Here is a 14,547-nt window from a genome sequence, read left to right on the forward strand (position 1 = left end):
GTCCCGGCGGACATTTCGCCGTCACGCGACATCTCGTCGGATGAGCCGGCGCGTTATCGAACCGCGGTTGCGTCGTGTTTTACGTTTATCTCGCGGGGCACGTTAGTTAAGCGCTCGCCGAAATTTCTCACGAAGAAGCTGCCGTCCGTTCGTGAGCGATCCGGTCGAACACCGCGTGCAAAGAACCCCTGGGCCTGAGATTTTGTCTCGACCTGAGAACCTCTGGTGTCCCCCGGACCTATAGGTACTAATACAGATCTCACGCACTCCCCTCGATATAAACCATTCTCCGCCCTTGTGCCCGCCGTATGGGATCCCTTGCGCACACAGGAGAGGCCGGGACGATTGCGCGACGCTGCGACCATTCAGATTTAAATCGCGACAAAAAAATATGGATCCCCCTTGCGGCGGCACGGACCGCGACGCTCTCTTTCATGCTCTTCCTTTCTGTGCGCGACGTTCGGGCCGCTCGCCGACACTTTCTTGACACTTTTAAGAATGGATCGCGCGACGATATCGATCATCCTCGGCGCATAATGGTGATCGATCGTTAAAACGAACTTTAAAGGTGCTGAAAAGGACGTGATCAAGTACGACAAACTGCTCAAGTTTTTTTTTTTTTTCGGTGAATTTTTCGATTTTATTCATCTCGTTGCATTTCTACCATCTATGTACATTAAAACTCTGGCTTATAAATAATATCAATATCTCTATGATTTTTTGGTCTCTCTCGCTCTCTCGCTCTCTTTCTCTCTTTCGTTTTCTCTTTCACTCATTTACTTATATGAGTACTTCCGTGAACACACAAAATGTTAATAAATCTCTGTCTCTCCGTAACTATCTTATTGTCCACGAACTATATACACGGTTTATATACAATTCATTTCCATATGTACACCCGTTCAGGTTTGCGCAGTTCCGAAATCTTAGAATTTTCCAACGATAAAATTCGTAAAACTCGTCGTTAGTCCGCGAAACTTGGTACACGGGTTTGCCCGCGATGGTAGACGAAACGTTCTCGGGTGTATATCTCGCGCCGAGCCTGCTTTAAAGACAAAAGTTAATGATTATTTTTGTAGCTGTTCAATAATTTTTAGATTTCACCGGACGCGTTTTACGCGTTAAAAAATTCAGAGTCCCGTCGATTTCCAAAGTTAGTCATTGATTCTCTCGTCTACCATCGCGGCGACGCGGTTTTTATTTCACTAGCCTTCCTCCAAGATATTCGAGACGTCGTTTCTGCTCAGTAGAGTCTCTACGACTTCGAGTAGGGCCGCCAAACCTTTGCGGATGGCGGTGAGAGCTTCGTAGGCGAAGGGCTTCTCCGGGTGGGCGATATTCTTTGAGAGATGAGCGCGGTGGGCGCCTTGAGCTCGTTCTTCGTACCCTCGATAGACCGTTTTGCGTTCCTGTCCGGCGACGATGACGACGAAGACGTGCTTGCCGGCAGAGTGTTGTGCCGCAAGGGCACGAAGGCGCTGCGAACTTCCTCGGTCGCGGACTCGCTGCCTGACTCGCTCGGGCTGGGCGGTGTTCTGGACGGACTCGTCGCGATCGCCAGCACCGAGGTCATCGCGTTCGTCGCCGACGCGTTGGTCGTCAGTGCCGCGTAGTCGTGGTAGTTGTTGACGTACTCGAACGGGTACGTCAGGATCGGCGAGAAGGGCGAGTTGAACAGATCGGGGGGCGAGGGCACCGCTCCTGCGGAAGAAAGAATCGGTTAATCCCGGCCGTCCGCTCGCGGGGGCGAAGGCATTAGTAGTAGTAAGTCGCATTGTTGTTTCAACGGCGAAAGGGATGTGCGCGGCCGCGGGACGCGCGACGCCGAGGGGGATACCGTAGAGGGGTCCGCTGTGGGAAAAAGAGAGCTCAGACTCACCCCTCGGTCCAGCGCACGGAGTATGAATCATCGGCAGGCGTCGCGAACTCGACGAAATCGATAACGTGAACTCTCTCGCGAGCGGGCTCTCTTTTTAGAAGTTTTTTTTTTTTTCTTTTCTTCGCGCTTTCGCGATACGTAGAATGCGACATTTTTCTTCGCGAGATTTTATTTTATTTTATTTTATTTTTTTTTTTGCGAGTTTTTTACCTTTGACCAAGGGATGCGGCAGATGCCAGGACGGACTGCTCAAGTACGCGGCGTCCAGCCAGGGGTTGAATAGGCCGAGTCCGGGAAATCCGGCGCTGTACTGATAATCTGTAAAACAAATCGGAAACGTTTGATTACGTGTTCGCGCGCCGGCGGCCTTTGCGTTGAAAATAGATTTCATCGTTTCTTTCGGTCCACGTTATCGGTGCTGCTTTTACGATCCGCCGGATTCTTTCGCAGTTTACGTTCGCGGCCAAAGTGTTTTTTTTTCTTTTCTCTCTTTTTTTTTTTAATTTTTAATTTGCGAGAGAAAAAGAGACACGTAGAGCCGTTGCAACGAATTTTACTCGGGGAACGAAACCTCTGTGACGCGGCTGAGAAGCTGACGGACTGCGGGGGGGAAGGGGGACCGGCCACCCAAGATCTATAAAAGCGAGGATTAACTGCGCTCCCCTGGGCGATCCGGTGGAGCAGCTAGTGTATCTCTGTTTATACGAGCGCGGCATAAAATCCGTTATTACGACGTGGCGTGAGCCTTCGCGGCGCGGCACATGCTACCGCCATATGCGGTGCGATAAACAAACGCGTAAACGCGGCTTCTTTTGCAGGCGTCTGCCTCTCCTCGTAGCTCCCCGGGTACCATCTTCCGCGTCTCTCTCGACGTCTTTCTCTCCCTCCGGTAGCCGGCCGGTAAACAGTCCGGGCTTAGTGGGCCACGACCGGCGGCGGCGTTTTCGGGGAAAAAATAAACGCGGCGGCGGCTAAAGAGCGCCCGCCGCCGACGAAGACCTCGTTCTCGCGGCTTGACACGCTGCCAGGTCCCATTTGTGTGCGTCGCGGTCCGCGTATGCGTGTGCGGGTGCGTGTATGAATGTATGTGTGGGTGCTGCATGTGCTCTTGCGCGGCCGTGCATGTGCGCGCGCTCGGCCGTGCACGTGCGAGCCGACGCTCGGTGCCGAGGGCTCGACACCGTTTCGGCGGCACCGCCACCACCTCGCGGTTTGAGGTCCACCAGATATACGCCGGATTATTAAACGCCCGCGAGGCCCCGACGCCCGTTTGCGGATCCCGCCGGTGGTCACGGAGCTTCCGACGACTTTCGGACCCGCCGCTCGGACGCCACCCCATTCCTAGCGACGCTGTAACCCCACCCCCCTTCTGTCTCCTCGTTAGACTATTTTTCGTGATTTCTGTAATTTTTTTTCTTTTTATTTTACGACGCTGATCTACGCTGAAAGAGGAATAAAAAAAAAATCTGTCGCGAGTTTGCGTCCGTTTTCAAAAACTCTGAAATTCTGGAGAATCAAATTTTTTTTTTTTTTTAATTGCTTTACCGGGAGTTCTAAAGTTCGCCGCGATTACCGTCGACTGCCAGACGCAGGTAATGTCTCTTTAGTTGTCGACCTTGTCTTCCGACCATTCTGGCTACCGCCAGGTGCTAATTAGTAGCGTTGCCGGCGAAATTAAACGTGTTATTATTAATGTATCAACTTACTCGACTTAGACCTCGGCTCGCGTGGCCCGTCCACGGTAACCTTGATGGCTTTGGTGTACGTGGCCACCTGGTAGGGCATCGTGTTGATCTGGATCGTTAGAGTGAACGATTTTCCTGTAAGTGAAAGATCGCTGCTTAAAGTTCGGCGGGTGATTAGGGGAACTCGAGCGGGCGATTTCGGATTCTTATCTCACCTCTTCCGCTGCGGCCGACGAATCTGAGATCGTTGAACTTGGCGACCTGGTTCTTCATGGTCGCCGTAAAGTTCCTCAGCTCGCCGCAGCAGTTCTCGTCGTTGCCCGCCTTGATGGTGACCTGCGTGCCGTCTATGACGTCGTCGAGAGCTATGACCTTGAAAGCAACGGGAAGAGACTTGTTTGATCGCCAGTGCGACGGCAGTGAGCTGCACATGATGGTGGGACTGCCCGTCGTCACCAGATCGCCGTGGCATCTTCTGAGGGAATCGTGGAGCGTTCTGAGGGTGTCCACCCCCAGAGGACTGTCCCGTAGGTGCATTCTTATAGTTGCAACGGGAAATCCAACAGGCTAGAGAGTTTCAATGTCGTTTCAACTATCAGCTCGAACCGTTTTAAACACTTTATTGACGAACACGATCGATCACAATTTTCCTCGTTATATTCACTGTCATCACATTCGAACAGGCGGTCGTAGACACATATTTTTTTTTAATTATTTTTCTCCCCCCTGGCTCTCAGCGAAGGAGCTCCATTGTGGGCCTCCCGATTTGAATCTCCGTTTCGATTGGCACCTCCGCGGAACTGGGGTGAAAACGTTGAAGCAACCCGACGCGTACTCGGTGCCGGCTGAGCGGATTCTAGTTTTTCGCAGCCGTAGCCGCAGCTATTTAGGGGGGATTTTTCTCCCCTCCAATTTTTCCGGAGCCCCACCCAGAGCAAGCGCGTCGACCAATGAGGACGGCGGTCGTGTTGTGGCCTCCGCGGCTCGCCGCCTTCACCCCTAACCAGGCTTAGGGGGTGCTTTGCGAAAGGGGCTGCCTGCCTGCCGCCTGGCTCACGCGAAGGGTGGCTTGGCGCCTCCGCTCTTCCTTAGCGTACCCACTCGGCCTCTCTCTCGCGCTCCCTCCATCTCGGCCGCTTGCGCTCGCTTTCTCGCACCGGGGGGCCCCTGTCCTTTCCTCTTCGCTTCGCCTCGTCTATCTTCCTTCCTTCGGTTTCTCTGCCTTCGCCTTCTGTTCTCCTCGTTACGCCGGTCTCGTCGCCACCTTTCCACTAACCTAGCCACCTACGCCACGCTTACGTGACGACGTAAATTCTCACGCGCACGTGTTCGAATCGCCCCACCACGCGCAAGAGAGATCTGGTCCGACAGCTGCACGCGTTTCTTGACCTCCAAGACTCGATGCGTCTTATCTGAGCGGTGCACCGCGATTAAGTCACCATTTTTTAAGCGTAACAAATATTCATTTATTAATTTATTTTTTAAATAGATTAGGCGGGTGAGATTTAAACAAAAATACCACATTTTACATAAAAATTTGAGACTAATTTGTACATATTTTATGTACATTTTAGCAAACAAAGGTAAACGTTAAATATGCATGTTACATATAAGAAATGCAAACATTTAATATTCTGGTAATTTTATTGTTAATTATATATTACTTCACGTGTTACGTTGTTATCTATAAATAGAATGGGTGAAAGTATTAAAAAAAAAAAAAAAAAATTAATATGCAAGTCAATTGAAAAATCGGTACATTGAAAATATTTCATAGCGTCTCCTCTGCAACGTTTGTGTTGTATACATTTTTGTTTTGTTTTTTTTTTAATGTTGCACAACGTTTTTGTAAAAATTATTATTTAACATTTTAATGCTTTAATCTATGATGTATAGTCTCAGTATCGCGTTGACCGAACTCCAGGCCGAGTGTCTAATAAACATCCGGGCACGAAGTCACTTTAAAACGCGCGCAAGCATATCGAGGACAATGCATATAATGCAAGCGCGCTAATTTGAAGTCCATTAAAATGGATACATTTTGCGAGAGATAATAAATGAACAGCGTGTTTCGTACGAGGCGCGCTCGCGGGAGCGCAGGCGGAAATGTTTATTTTACGCATTTTACACGATTGTTTTGGGAAAATCAAATCACGTATCTTTTTTTTTTTTCCTCGCTCTCGTCGCTCGTTTGAGCTCGCCACTTTGATTAAAACACCGTCATCGAGCTTCTTTCGCACGGCGTAAACCAAATTGCGCTCAATACCCTTCTGCAGAAAGACACCTCGGTGACAATGCGCGAGCGCTCGCTGTAAATTCCAGCCGGAAGAAAGCGGCGCTCTAAGATCGCATCTGCGATTCGCGACAATGGCGACTAATTTCTTAAAACACCCCTGCGCGCGTTAGGGCTCTTCCGCTTCCCTGCCAGTGCCCAGCAAAAGGGCCACCGTTTTAATATCGCCTAGTGCGACGACTATAGAGCCGCGCGTCAAATGTCACGTCGTGCCCGGAAACTTCTGAAAGGTCCGCGCGATCATTGTCGCGCACGAAGTCGTTAATACCGGAACGTCCATTGTCCCGAGCATTTTCCAAATTAAGATTGCGCGCGGTTTAATATCCACATTCGCGCGGCGAAACGGCGGAAGGGAATTTCCCGGTTGTCGCGGGAAAAATAATAGGACCGAGATTACTCGCTAGGCGCCGGTGAGAATTTAAGGGTGCTTGCGTTCGCGGCTGAAAGTAACGCGAAGCGCCGGAGCCTTTCGACTTTTAACGGCGGTTCGTGTAACGCGCCGGAGTCGCGTATCAGAGTCGCGGAATTTCGCGGAGAACGGATACCTTTCGGCGAAAGGGATAGACGAGAGATATGGGAGACGCGAGGTACCGGGGAGCAGCGACGAGAAGCGAAGCGGGGCACAAGAGTTAACACGAGAGAGCGCATTGTGTGCGGTGAGCGAACCGGAAGCGTCGCCATACTGCGTATCGCCTCGCGTCGCTTTTGTTTCCGTTTTCGTTGCCTCCGATCATTTTCTGCTTCCGCGCCCCCGCCCGCCGCTGCATCCTTTTGTCTCGTCCGGCTCTCTTTCGCCGGTTCTCCTCTCGTCAGGAGCGCGCTCGCACGTTAAGTTCGGCATGGCGCGCGACAAAGGGGAGTTATGTACGATCTTACGGGACGCGACGCATTCCTATCGCGCTTTCTCTCTTTCGGCCCCTTTCACAAAAAAAAGAAAAAAAAGAAAAAAAAAAAAGAAAAAAAAACCCCTTGGCGGGGGTCAGAGAAAAATCGCGGCGCGCGAACTCGCATTCTTCTTCCCCGCGCGGCTGCATATTCGAACGTTCGGCGTTGCAGTCCGATTGGCGGATAGTTAGTATAGATTTGCCGGTCTCCCTCCCTCGCGCAGCACTTTACCTCGTCCACGGCGAGCTTTAAATTTTATCCGTCGATGTTACACATTTTTCGCGGATTTGCGCTCGACTCCGCCGGCTGATGGAGGTCCTCCGTCGCGCCGTCCGAAAAACGCAAACACGCATTAGGGACGCGCCGGGAATCGCGTCCGGTTAATGGCATTACGCCCATATTTTTCCATAAAACGCGGCAAGTAAAAGCCATCGGAGCTCGCACGTCCCATCGGGGCCGCTCAGCGATACCCCGGACCCTTTGATACCCATTATCGCCGTCCGGTTACCTGCCATTAATACGCTATATCGACGCCTATTAGCTGGCGCACCTAATAACCTACCAACCCGACTATAATGCCCACGGCACGAGACAGCCCGAATTCCGGTACATCCGTGGCGCATTCTCGGCCCGAATGCCACACTCGTTTACTGATAAACACATCTCTGTCTACGTCGCTCGCGTTTCCTTCCACTCCACCTCTCGGCCCGGTTGTCCTTAATTCGAGTCAAGATTACAAATTGATTCCGTAGCAGTCTGTGTATGAATCAGGCGTCACGTGTTCGGGACGCACCCCTCGGACGCACCCTCGTACACGTACACAATTTACCGGCGCGTACAAACAGATGCATTTGTGCCGGGCAGAAGTCTTCGCAGCATCGACAGAGACGCGATTATGTGCTTGTTATCTTCTGTTACAATATGAAATTTGTTTAATATCGCCGCGCCTCGTGATCCAATAAATTTTATATAAATAACTTTTTTTTAGATAATTAAAAAAAAAAAAAAAATTGCATTGGAGTATGGAGATAGGTTTCACGCAATTTTTTTTTTTTTTTTTGACATGCGAACCGAGTTTGTAACAGGTTCCGAAGGCTTCGACAGCGGTTCCCCTTAAATTTGCGCCGTTTAATGTTCGAAAATACGCCGCCATAAAATTCTGGACGACATCGTGTCCGGTATATAAAATCCTATACATCTCCGATAGATGGAGATAGGATTTTTATTTCAATCTACGTGGATTTGCGTGGATTTCCATTAGTTTGATTTCGCGCAGGCGGAGAAATTTTTTTTTCGTGGCAACTTCGAAAAATTTGGACGTGCCCGGTTACGTTCGAATCCGGCCGGACTTGCGATATGACTATTTCGCGCGGTTTGCGTTCTTATTGATAAGCAGTATCTGCGAGAATAAAGCAATTTGCGTTAGTTAAGAGTGGCGATGCGATACAATTTATTTGTAATACGTCGAAGAAAAATGATAAAGTAATTTTAGACGCGGACTTGAAGACGGCGCCTTGTTTTTTGAAATTCTATATACCAACGCACGCTTGCATTCGTGTCCCATGATCGATGCCCCGGGGCATTATTACTTGCAGCCCCTTATCTAGCATGCTAGTATTGTTACGAACCCTACGCGAAGTGGATGTAGGGCGGACCGAAGAGGGAGAAAGAGGGAGACGGAGGGACGAGAGAAAGAGAGAATGCAATATGTGTGGAAAATCGGTACTACGTGACAAATCTTGATTGAACAATTTTAGTATGACGCACGTGGTACTGATGAAGCTTAGAAATCCGATAGCCGTCGTCACGAGTCGAGATGTCAAAGATATATTTCCGCTTATTATCGTCGCGCTGGGCTCGATTTAACGGGATTCGTCTCGAGTGCTTCAAAATTAATAGAAAAATTAATCAAAGTAAACTCAAAGAACGTGTAACAACAGAGAGACGTTAGTTTTCCGTGATAAATCTTTGCGACGGCGTCCCGTCTGGATATATTTTTAAACAAAATAATCGACGTCGCGGGCAATGACGTCGCGCGAATTAACGCCGACTATCTCATAATCAAGTAAGACCGAAGACAATGTAATCCGGGACGGCTCATCGAGTTCGGATGGAACGGAGTTAGATTCTCTCGTAGTATTGCCTCATTAATGCTCGTGCCCTTCTCGAGCCCTGGGCGATGCGATAACCCTTCAACGGTCCCTACGTCCCTTTAAGTTCCAGCGCTAACTCCTAAGTAAGGTCACCCAGCAATTTCCGGTAGCCATCTTCGCCACGACCCGCCGTATACCTCGACCATGTGGCAGCCGGGAATTCGCGGGGGGGGGAGGGAGGGGAAGCGAGACGCACGTGTGATAGAGCCAGAAGCGAGATTTCGAAAACGCGGGGAACTGGGAACGGCTGGAGCAGGTTGCTCGGCGCTATCCCGTTGAATTAGACGCAATCAAAGGGTCGGGAGTCATCGTCGATTAGCGATGGAATAAAAATATTTCTTGTTTAATTTATATAAAAAAAATATATATATATATCTTACATTTTTATTTCTTAAATAATGTTAATTTTGCAATGACTGTCGTGATTTATCAATTTTTTATTTATTTTTTTATCACATTGCCGAGAGAACGCTGCGCTTGGCACCACGTCCGGTCGTTTATCATCGCGAAAAACATGATGCGCGTTTCTAAAAAGTTTATAGCGAGCTCTTTAAAAACATAGGAGCGTTTGGAAAAATACAAATCTAATCTCGCGCAACGCAATATGCGACATTCGTTGCCAGGTGAAAAATAATGCACGGACGATCGGGGAAACTTTTTGATTTGCCCCGTGTTAACGGGGGGTGTTTTTACAAAAAGTAATGACGGTACCGATAATAATAATCCGTTTAATTGGCGCTCCGACCAAATCCAGGCACAATGGGATTAATTTGAACCGGCAGCGCTGTTCGCAGCGCCGGGGCCTCCCACCACCGCGCATGATTTATTTTATTAGAGTAGCTGCGCTTCGGCCCGACAAGCTGGCCATCATTAGAATCGTAAAATGCGGCGCGGACTGGCGTTCGCGTAAAACACTAATGAGACGCGGCTTAGCGGTTGTGGATTTAAAGTGATTTCAGCCGAGGAAGAGTGTCCGGCCCGAAATTATTTTATCCTCTCGACGTGAACGCGCGATCGCATAAATAATCGCGATTTATTGATTTCTACATAGTAATTTGCGCTACCGACTTTCTAACATAATTTCTCGCAAAAGCAACCCGAGTAACACGTCGATCCCTTCCGAACGCGAAGGGACCAGCCGGTCGAACGATCGCCGCGAATAGTTCAGGGCGGATTCCCCACTTTCGGACGGACCGGGGGGGTGTTAATTCCATTTTAACGGCTGCTCCTTCCCCGCTCGTTTTCGGATCGAAACTACCCTCTAAGACCGTTGCATATTTCATGGCGCTTCGGGGAAACGCCGAAGTCTGAAGACCTGGCCCGATTTATAATTCACCTTCGTTCTCGACTAATATCGATTGGCGAGAGTAGCTTTGACGAACTTCCTCGGGTTCTTGAGGAATATGCACCCTTTATTTGCACCCTCGCGCGGCCGTATATCCCAGTCGAGCCGGAGTGAAAAGTGCCCGATCAAATATTTGCCGAAATCGTTATTTTCATAGAATTCTTATACGAGAAGATTACTCCATTCAGGGCGTAAGATCCGATTTGGCGGGCTCGGCAAAATATTTAGTCCCGAGTTAAACTCTTTCTTTCTCAGATCGAGCGAGATGCGGCGCGACGGCAAGGCGGATGACAAAGTGATCGGGCGGGATTACATTACGGGTGCTATTGTGGCGTTTGGTGATCTTGAGTGGATCACCGCGGGCCTCTCGAAAGCGCGCAAACATTTGTTGAGTCTCTTTCAACCATTCTCGACGCTTTTTTTTTTTTTTAGATGAGAAACGGTTCGTCGCGGCGACGGGGCGCGCGGTGTGTCATGGTACCCCACAGACAAACGTGTCATGTGTGCAAACATAATCGGAGGGGTTCGCTCCCGGCGTAGTGTGCAACAAAAAAAAACAGAAAAAAAAGAAAAAAAGGGAAAGTAATTCCCGTGACATATCCCAAGACCGCTTTTGTGTCATCTTGACGTGTTAATCGCATAGCTCGCGTTTAGTTGTAATTCGTTCGGCCGCGGGGGAATTTTACGAACTGAAAACGGGGAGGAAAGAGAAGCAGATGTACGTCGTCGACTTTAGAAGCGCGTAAATTTTTTACGCCGAACACGTTTGATTCGATGATCTGACCCGCGCATCGTGTTCCGCGAGATGAATTAAATCGCGGACGATATTTTATCTCGACGGCGCGCGCTTGTTGCGAGAATCTTCACTGCATCTTGAATAAGTCACAATTATTTCGCGATTATGAAGAGCCGATTGAATTTCGCGGTGATTGGACGGAAATGATTAGAGGAGCGATATTTTCGTATTTAACACGATATCGTAGGAATTTCTTTATATTTGATTTATTGTAAATCCGCGTTGCGCCGGCCGTAAACGATAATTCCCATGGCTTAATCAACTGTAGTTTTTCGTACGCAATATCTGATAAAAAAAAAAAAATATATATATATATATTCCTCCTCATGTATAACGTATAAAAGTAGCGTCACGGAAAAATTGTGTCAGAAAAAAGTTAGCGGATTTTTACGATTTAGCTAAAAGCTCGATGATTATATTGCAAGTGTAAACAGCGTATTGAAATAAACGTCCGGTAAAATTTATTCAGTATTTTTCGTGAGGCCGGCTGAACAGACCTCTCCGCGTGTCTTCACTTCGGTCCCGCTATCTTGGTATCTGCCCTCGTATCGCTCTACAATTTTATTTTATCTTTCATCGTAATTTTTTTTCAATTAGGTTCCGTAACGTAGAATACCTGATGATGTGCTTGCTCTTTGCCTCTTAATGTATTCTAAGAAAGCTCGACAAAAGAAAATTGGCATTGTTCTCGAGTGCTTCTTGTTCGCGTACGAGGACGCGAAAGAAGGGCACAAAGAGAGGTAACTTCCGCGACGGTGCACTTTTGCAGGGCGCTCGAGGAGCGGAGGGCCGGGAGGGCGCGCGCCGTCGTCGTTCGCTTTTGTGCGAATCGCTCACCTGATTTAACGCGGACACAGCGGTGTTGGGAGGAGTGATACCTGACAGATGTTTTGGGGATCTCTTCGGTTCCGCGCGAGACCGCACCGGCCCGGTGGGACTTTGAAGTAGCCGTTCCCGGTTGCGGCAACCTCTCGCCGCGTCACGGCTGTCGAACGTTCTTCTCCGTAGAGCCTCTTCAGGCTCGACGATCGATCAACCGAGGCATGCCTAAAACCTCGCTATCCCTCGATTCTCGATCCCTGAGCTGACGCGAGAGAAAACAACCGGTCGCGTGGCTCCTAATCTGAAAGCGGCGGTACTTCTAAAACCGGGGCATATTTTTTTTTCTTTTTTTTTTCCAGAAAGCTGCGATCATGATTCAGCAGTATCTTCTTTAGTGATTTTGATAGTGTATATTTATATTTTACTTTATACTGAATCACATTTTTCTCCATTCTGTTATATTTATTTAAAAAGGAAGCTTTTTTCGCAACGCTAATCTCCGCCCGCTTGCAATATAAATCGCAATTAATTACCAAGTCAAAGGGATTATTTTAACATAATAAGATCTTTAACGTAATCCCGCCGCACTTCATGCTACGCCCTGCTCTCGCGATATAATATATCGGCATTCGTATGCGACTGTTGGCGGCAGCAGCGGCGTGTGTAAACCAGTAATTCCATTGCGTATGAATCGCAAAAGCCGGACTCGGATGTTGCAACTGCATCATTTCCCGCCCCTCCCCAGCCCCCTCCGATCTCGGCCGTGCGAAAGTTATCGAGTAATCAGTCGCGTATTGTTTTACGAGCCGCTGAATCGGAACGCCGATTGGACTGGCGATCACATGCGCGACACCGATGATGGCTGCCGACTAATTTGGCGGCCGGCGAAAATTAAAAAAGGGAAAAAAAGAAAAAAAAACAGAAAAGAAAGAGCCATGCGAGACACATTTTTCCTTACGGTTGTCCCTCCAAGGGATTGCTGGCCGTTGTCCAAATCGGCGCGGCTCCCGGCCGCGATTTTACGCCGCGAATAAAATCGCTCGTCGACCTCTCGATTTGAAAAATGCTTCTAACGTGTGCGGCGACTCTCGGGCGTTTTCGGGACGACACCGCGACGGCCGAAGACCTTCAACAGGTGGTGTTTAAGTTTCCTGAATTTAATAAGCCGCCCTCGCGAGGGGCGCCCCACCTTTTATGAAAATAGCGATATCGAAAGCTGCGGGTGTTTTTCCCACCGCCAATTATTCCGTCCGTCCGGAAACGCGTTTACCGAGCCGCTGGTTTCTTTTCTTAACGACGAGGCCGCGTTTTTTTTTCGCTCCGGAAGATTTTTTACGCGCGCACTTTTATAAGCGACTCGTTAATTAGCGGCAGCGATCGAGGTATTATTTTTCGCCGTTCCGTGCCAGTTTCACGGTTTACCGCTTTTCAGACCGCCCTTGCGCAAAGTGGGGCGCCGATGGACACAGTGATCTATATAACGTTTTCAGATGGTTCCGAGGATATTTGTCGGATTGCCGGGGAGAAAACCACTCGCTGCGCCGTTGATTAGCGGTCGAATCAGTCGTAATTGTCCGTAACCGAAATAGAATTATCGATCGATTCTTCCCGACTGTCGCGCGTAGCTCGCAGGTCGCGGCTCATCGAGTTACAGATTGATAAAAAAGAGTCAGCGTTAGCGCGAGTTACCGTCAAAACGTATAAATATATACTGCAAAAGCCGATAAACGGAATATTAAAATATTATTGATGAAATAAATTTAATTCCCTGTAGACGTTCGCGACTGCAAAGAGCTCGCGGAACGATTTTTGATTATCGAATCCTCGGACAATACGTCTGTTTTTTTTTTATTTTTTTTTATTTTTATTTTTTTTTTTAATTTCGTTGTAATGAGCTGTTTTTTGTGGGCATTTTTTTTTACCGCGACTATCTCGGTTTCAAATTGTTCGAGAAGAGGCGGTCGTCGTTTTTCTCGGTGCGCAAGTTCGATCCGCGGTTTCCTCGGCCTCCCTCGCGAGGAACAATCGACTCATTCATCGGTCCATCAGTATCAGTTGCGTGAAACTTTATAATCACCCTGTACAGAATCGCGGAGAGGTACTCCGAGGGGGAGGGTAGAGAGGGCTCGGCCGAGGGATCGGGCGGATTCGCGGAGCGGAGGCGCGGGCGTAAGCGAGGGGGGAGGGGTGAACTGAACTGACCGGGGGCGGTGGGGACGCGGACATATATACCTACCCGTGTTAGCAACCCCATTGATCTGGCGGTGGACGCGGCAAAAACGAGCTCGAATAGAGGATGGGTCGCGGGGGTGAGCCGGGACGCGCGGGAAAGGGAGCAAGTGAGGCTCGGAGGATGAGACGGGGTGGCACGGGGGTAGCGGTCGAGTGGGTGGCGGTTGAAAATTTGCGGAGTGCCGAGCTGCGCTGCCAGAGAGTATCGCGCGCTTTCTCTCTTCCCACTTTCCTCGCCCCCGGTCCATCTCCCTCGCTCCGCCGGCTCTCTCGCGCCCTTTGCGCCGCTCTCTTTCTATCTCTGTCGCTCATCGTGGGATGAAGCTTTCGCGGGCCTCGTAGAGTACCGGTGTGACGCGGCGCGTTACGAGAGAAACCGGCGAGAGAGTCCGCACGCGCGCGTATATATGCACCGGGGGGAACGAAGAGGGCTGAAGTACGACCGTGCCTCTCGCTC

At 49.4% G+C, this 14,547-nt stretch overlaps 1 protein-coding gene across 1 annotated transcript; it reads right to left on the reverse strand.

Annotated features, from left to right (window-relative positions):
- Positions 1 to 609: 609 nt before the first annotated feature.
- On the reverse strand, positions 610 to 5,166 carry LOC139103322 (segmentation protein Runt). Its single transcript, XM_070657869.1, has 4 exons — positions 3,780 to 5,166; positions 3,586 to 3,699; positions 2,090 to 2,197; positions 610 to 1,701 (listed from the first exon to the last, which is right to left on the reverse strand). Exons 1-4 carry the CDS (start codon positions 4,099 to 4,101, stop codon positions 1,256 to 1,258), a joined length of 990 nt encoding a protein of 329 aa, XP_070513970.1. The 5' UTR covers positions 4,102 to 5,166; the 3' UTR covers positions 610 to 1,255.
- Between the last annotated feature and the right edge of the window lie 9,381 nt (positions 5,167 to 14,547).

The sequence above is a fragment of the Cardiocondyla obscurior genome, linkage group LG06 (genome assembly GCF_019399895.1).
Source record: "Cardiocondyla obscurior isolate alpha-2009 linkage group LG06, Cobs3.1, whole genome shotgun sequence".
In the NCBI taxonomy this organism is placed as follows: Eukaryota; Metazoa; Arthropoda; class Insecta; order Hymenoptera; family Formicidae; genus Cardiocondyla; species Cardiocondyla obscurior.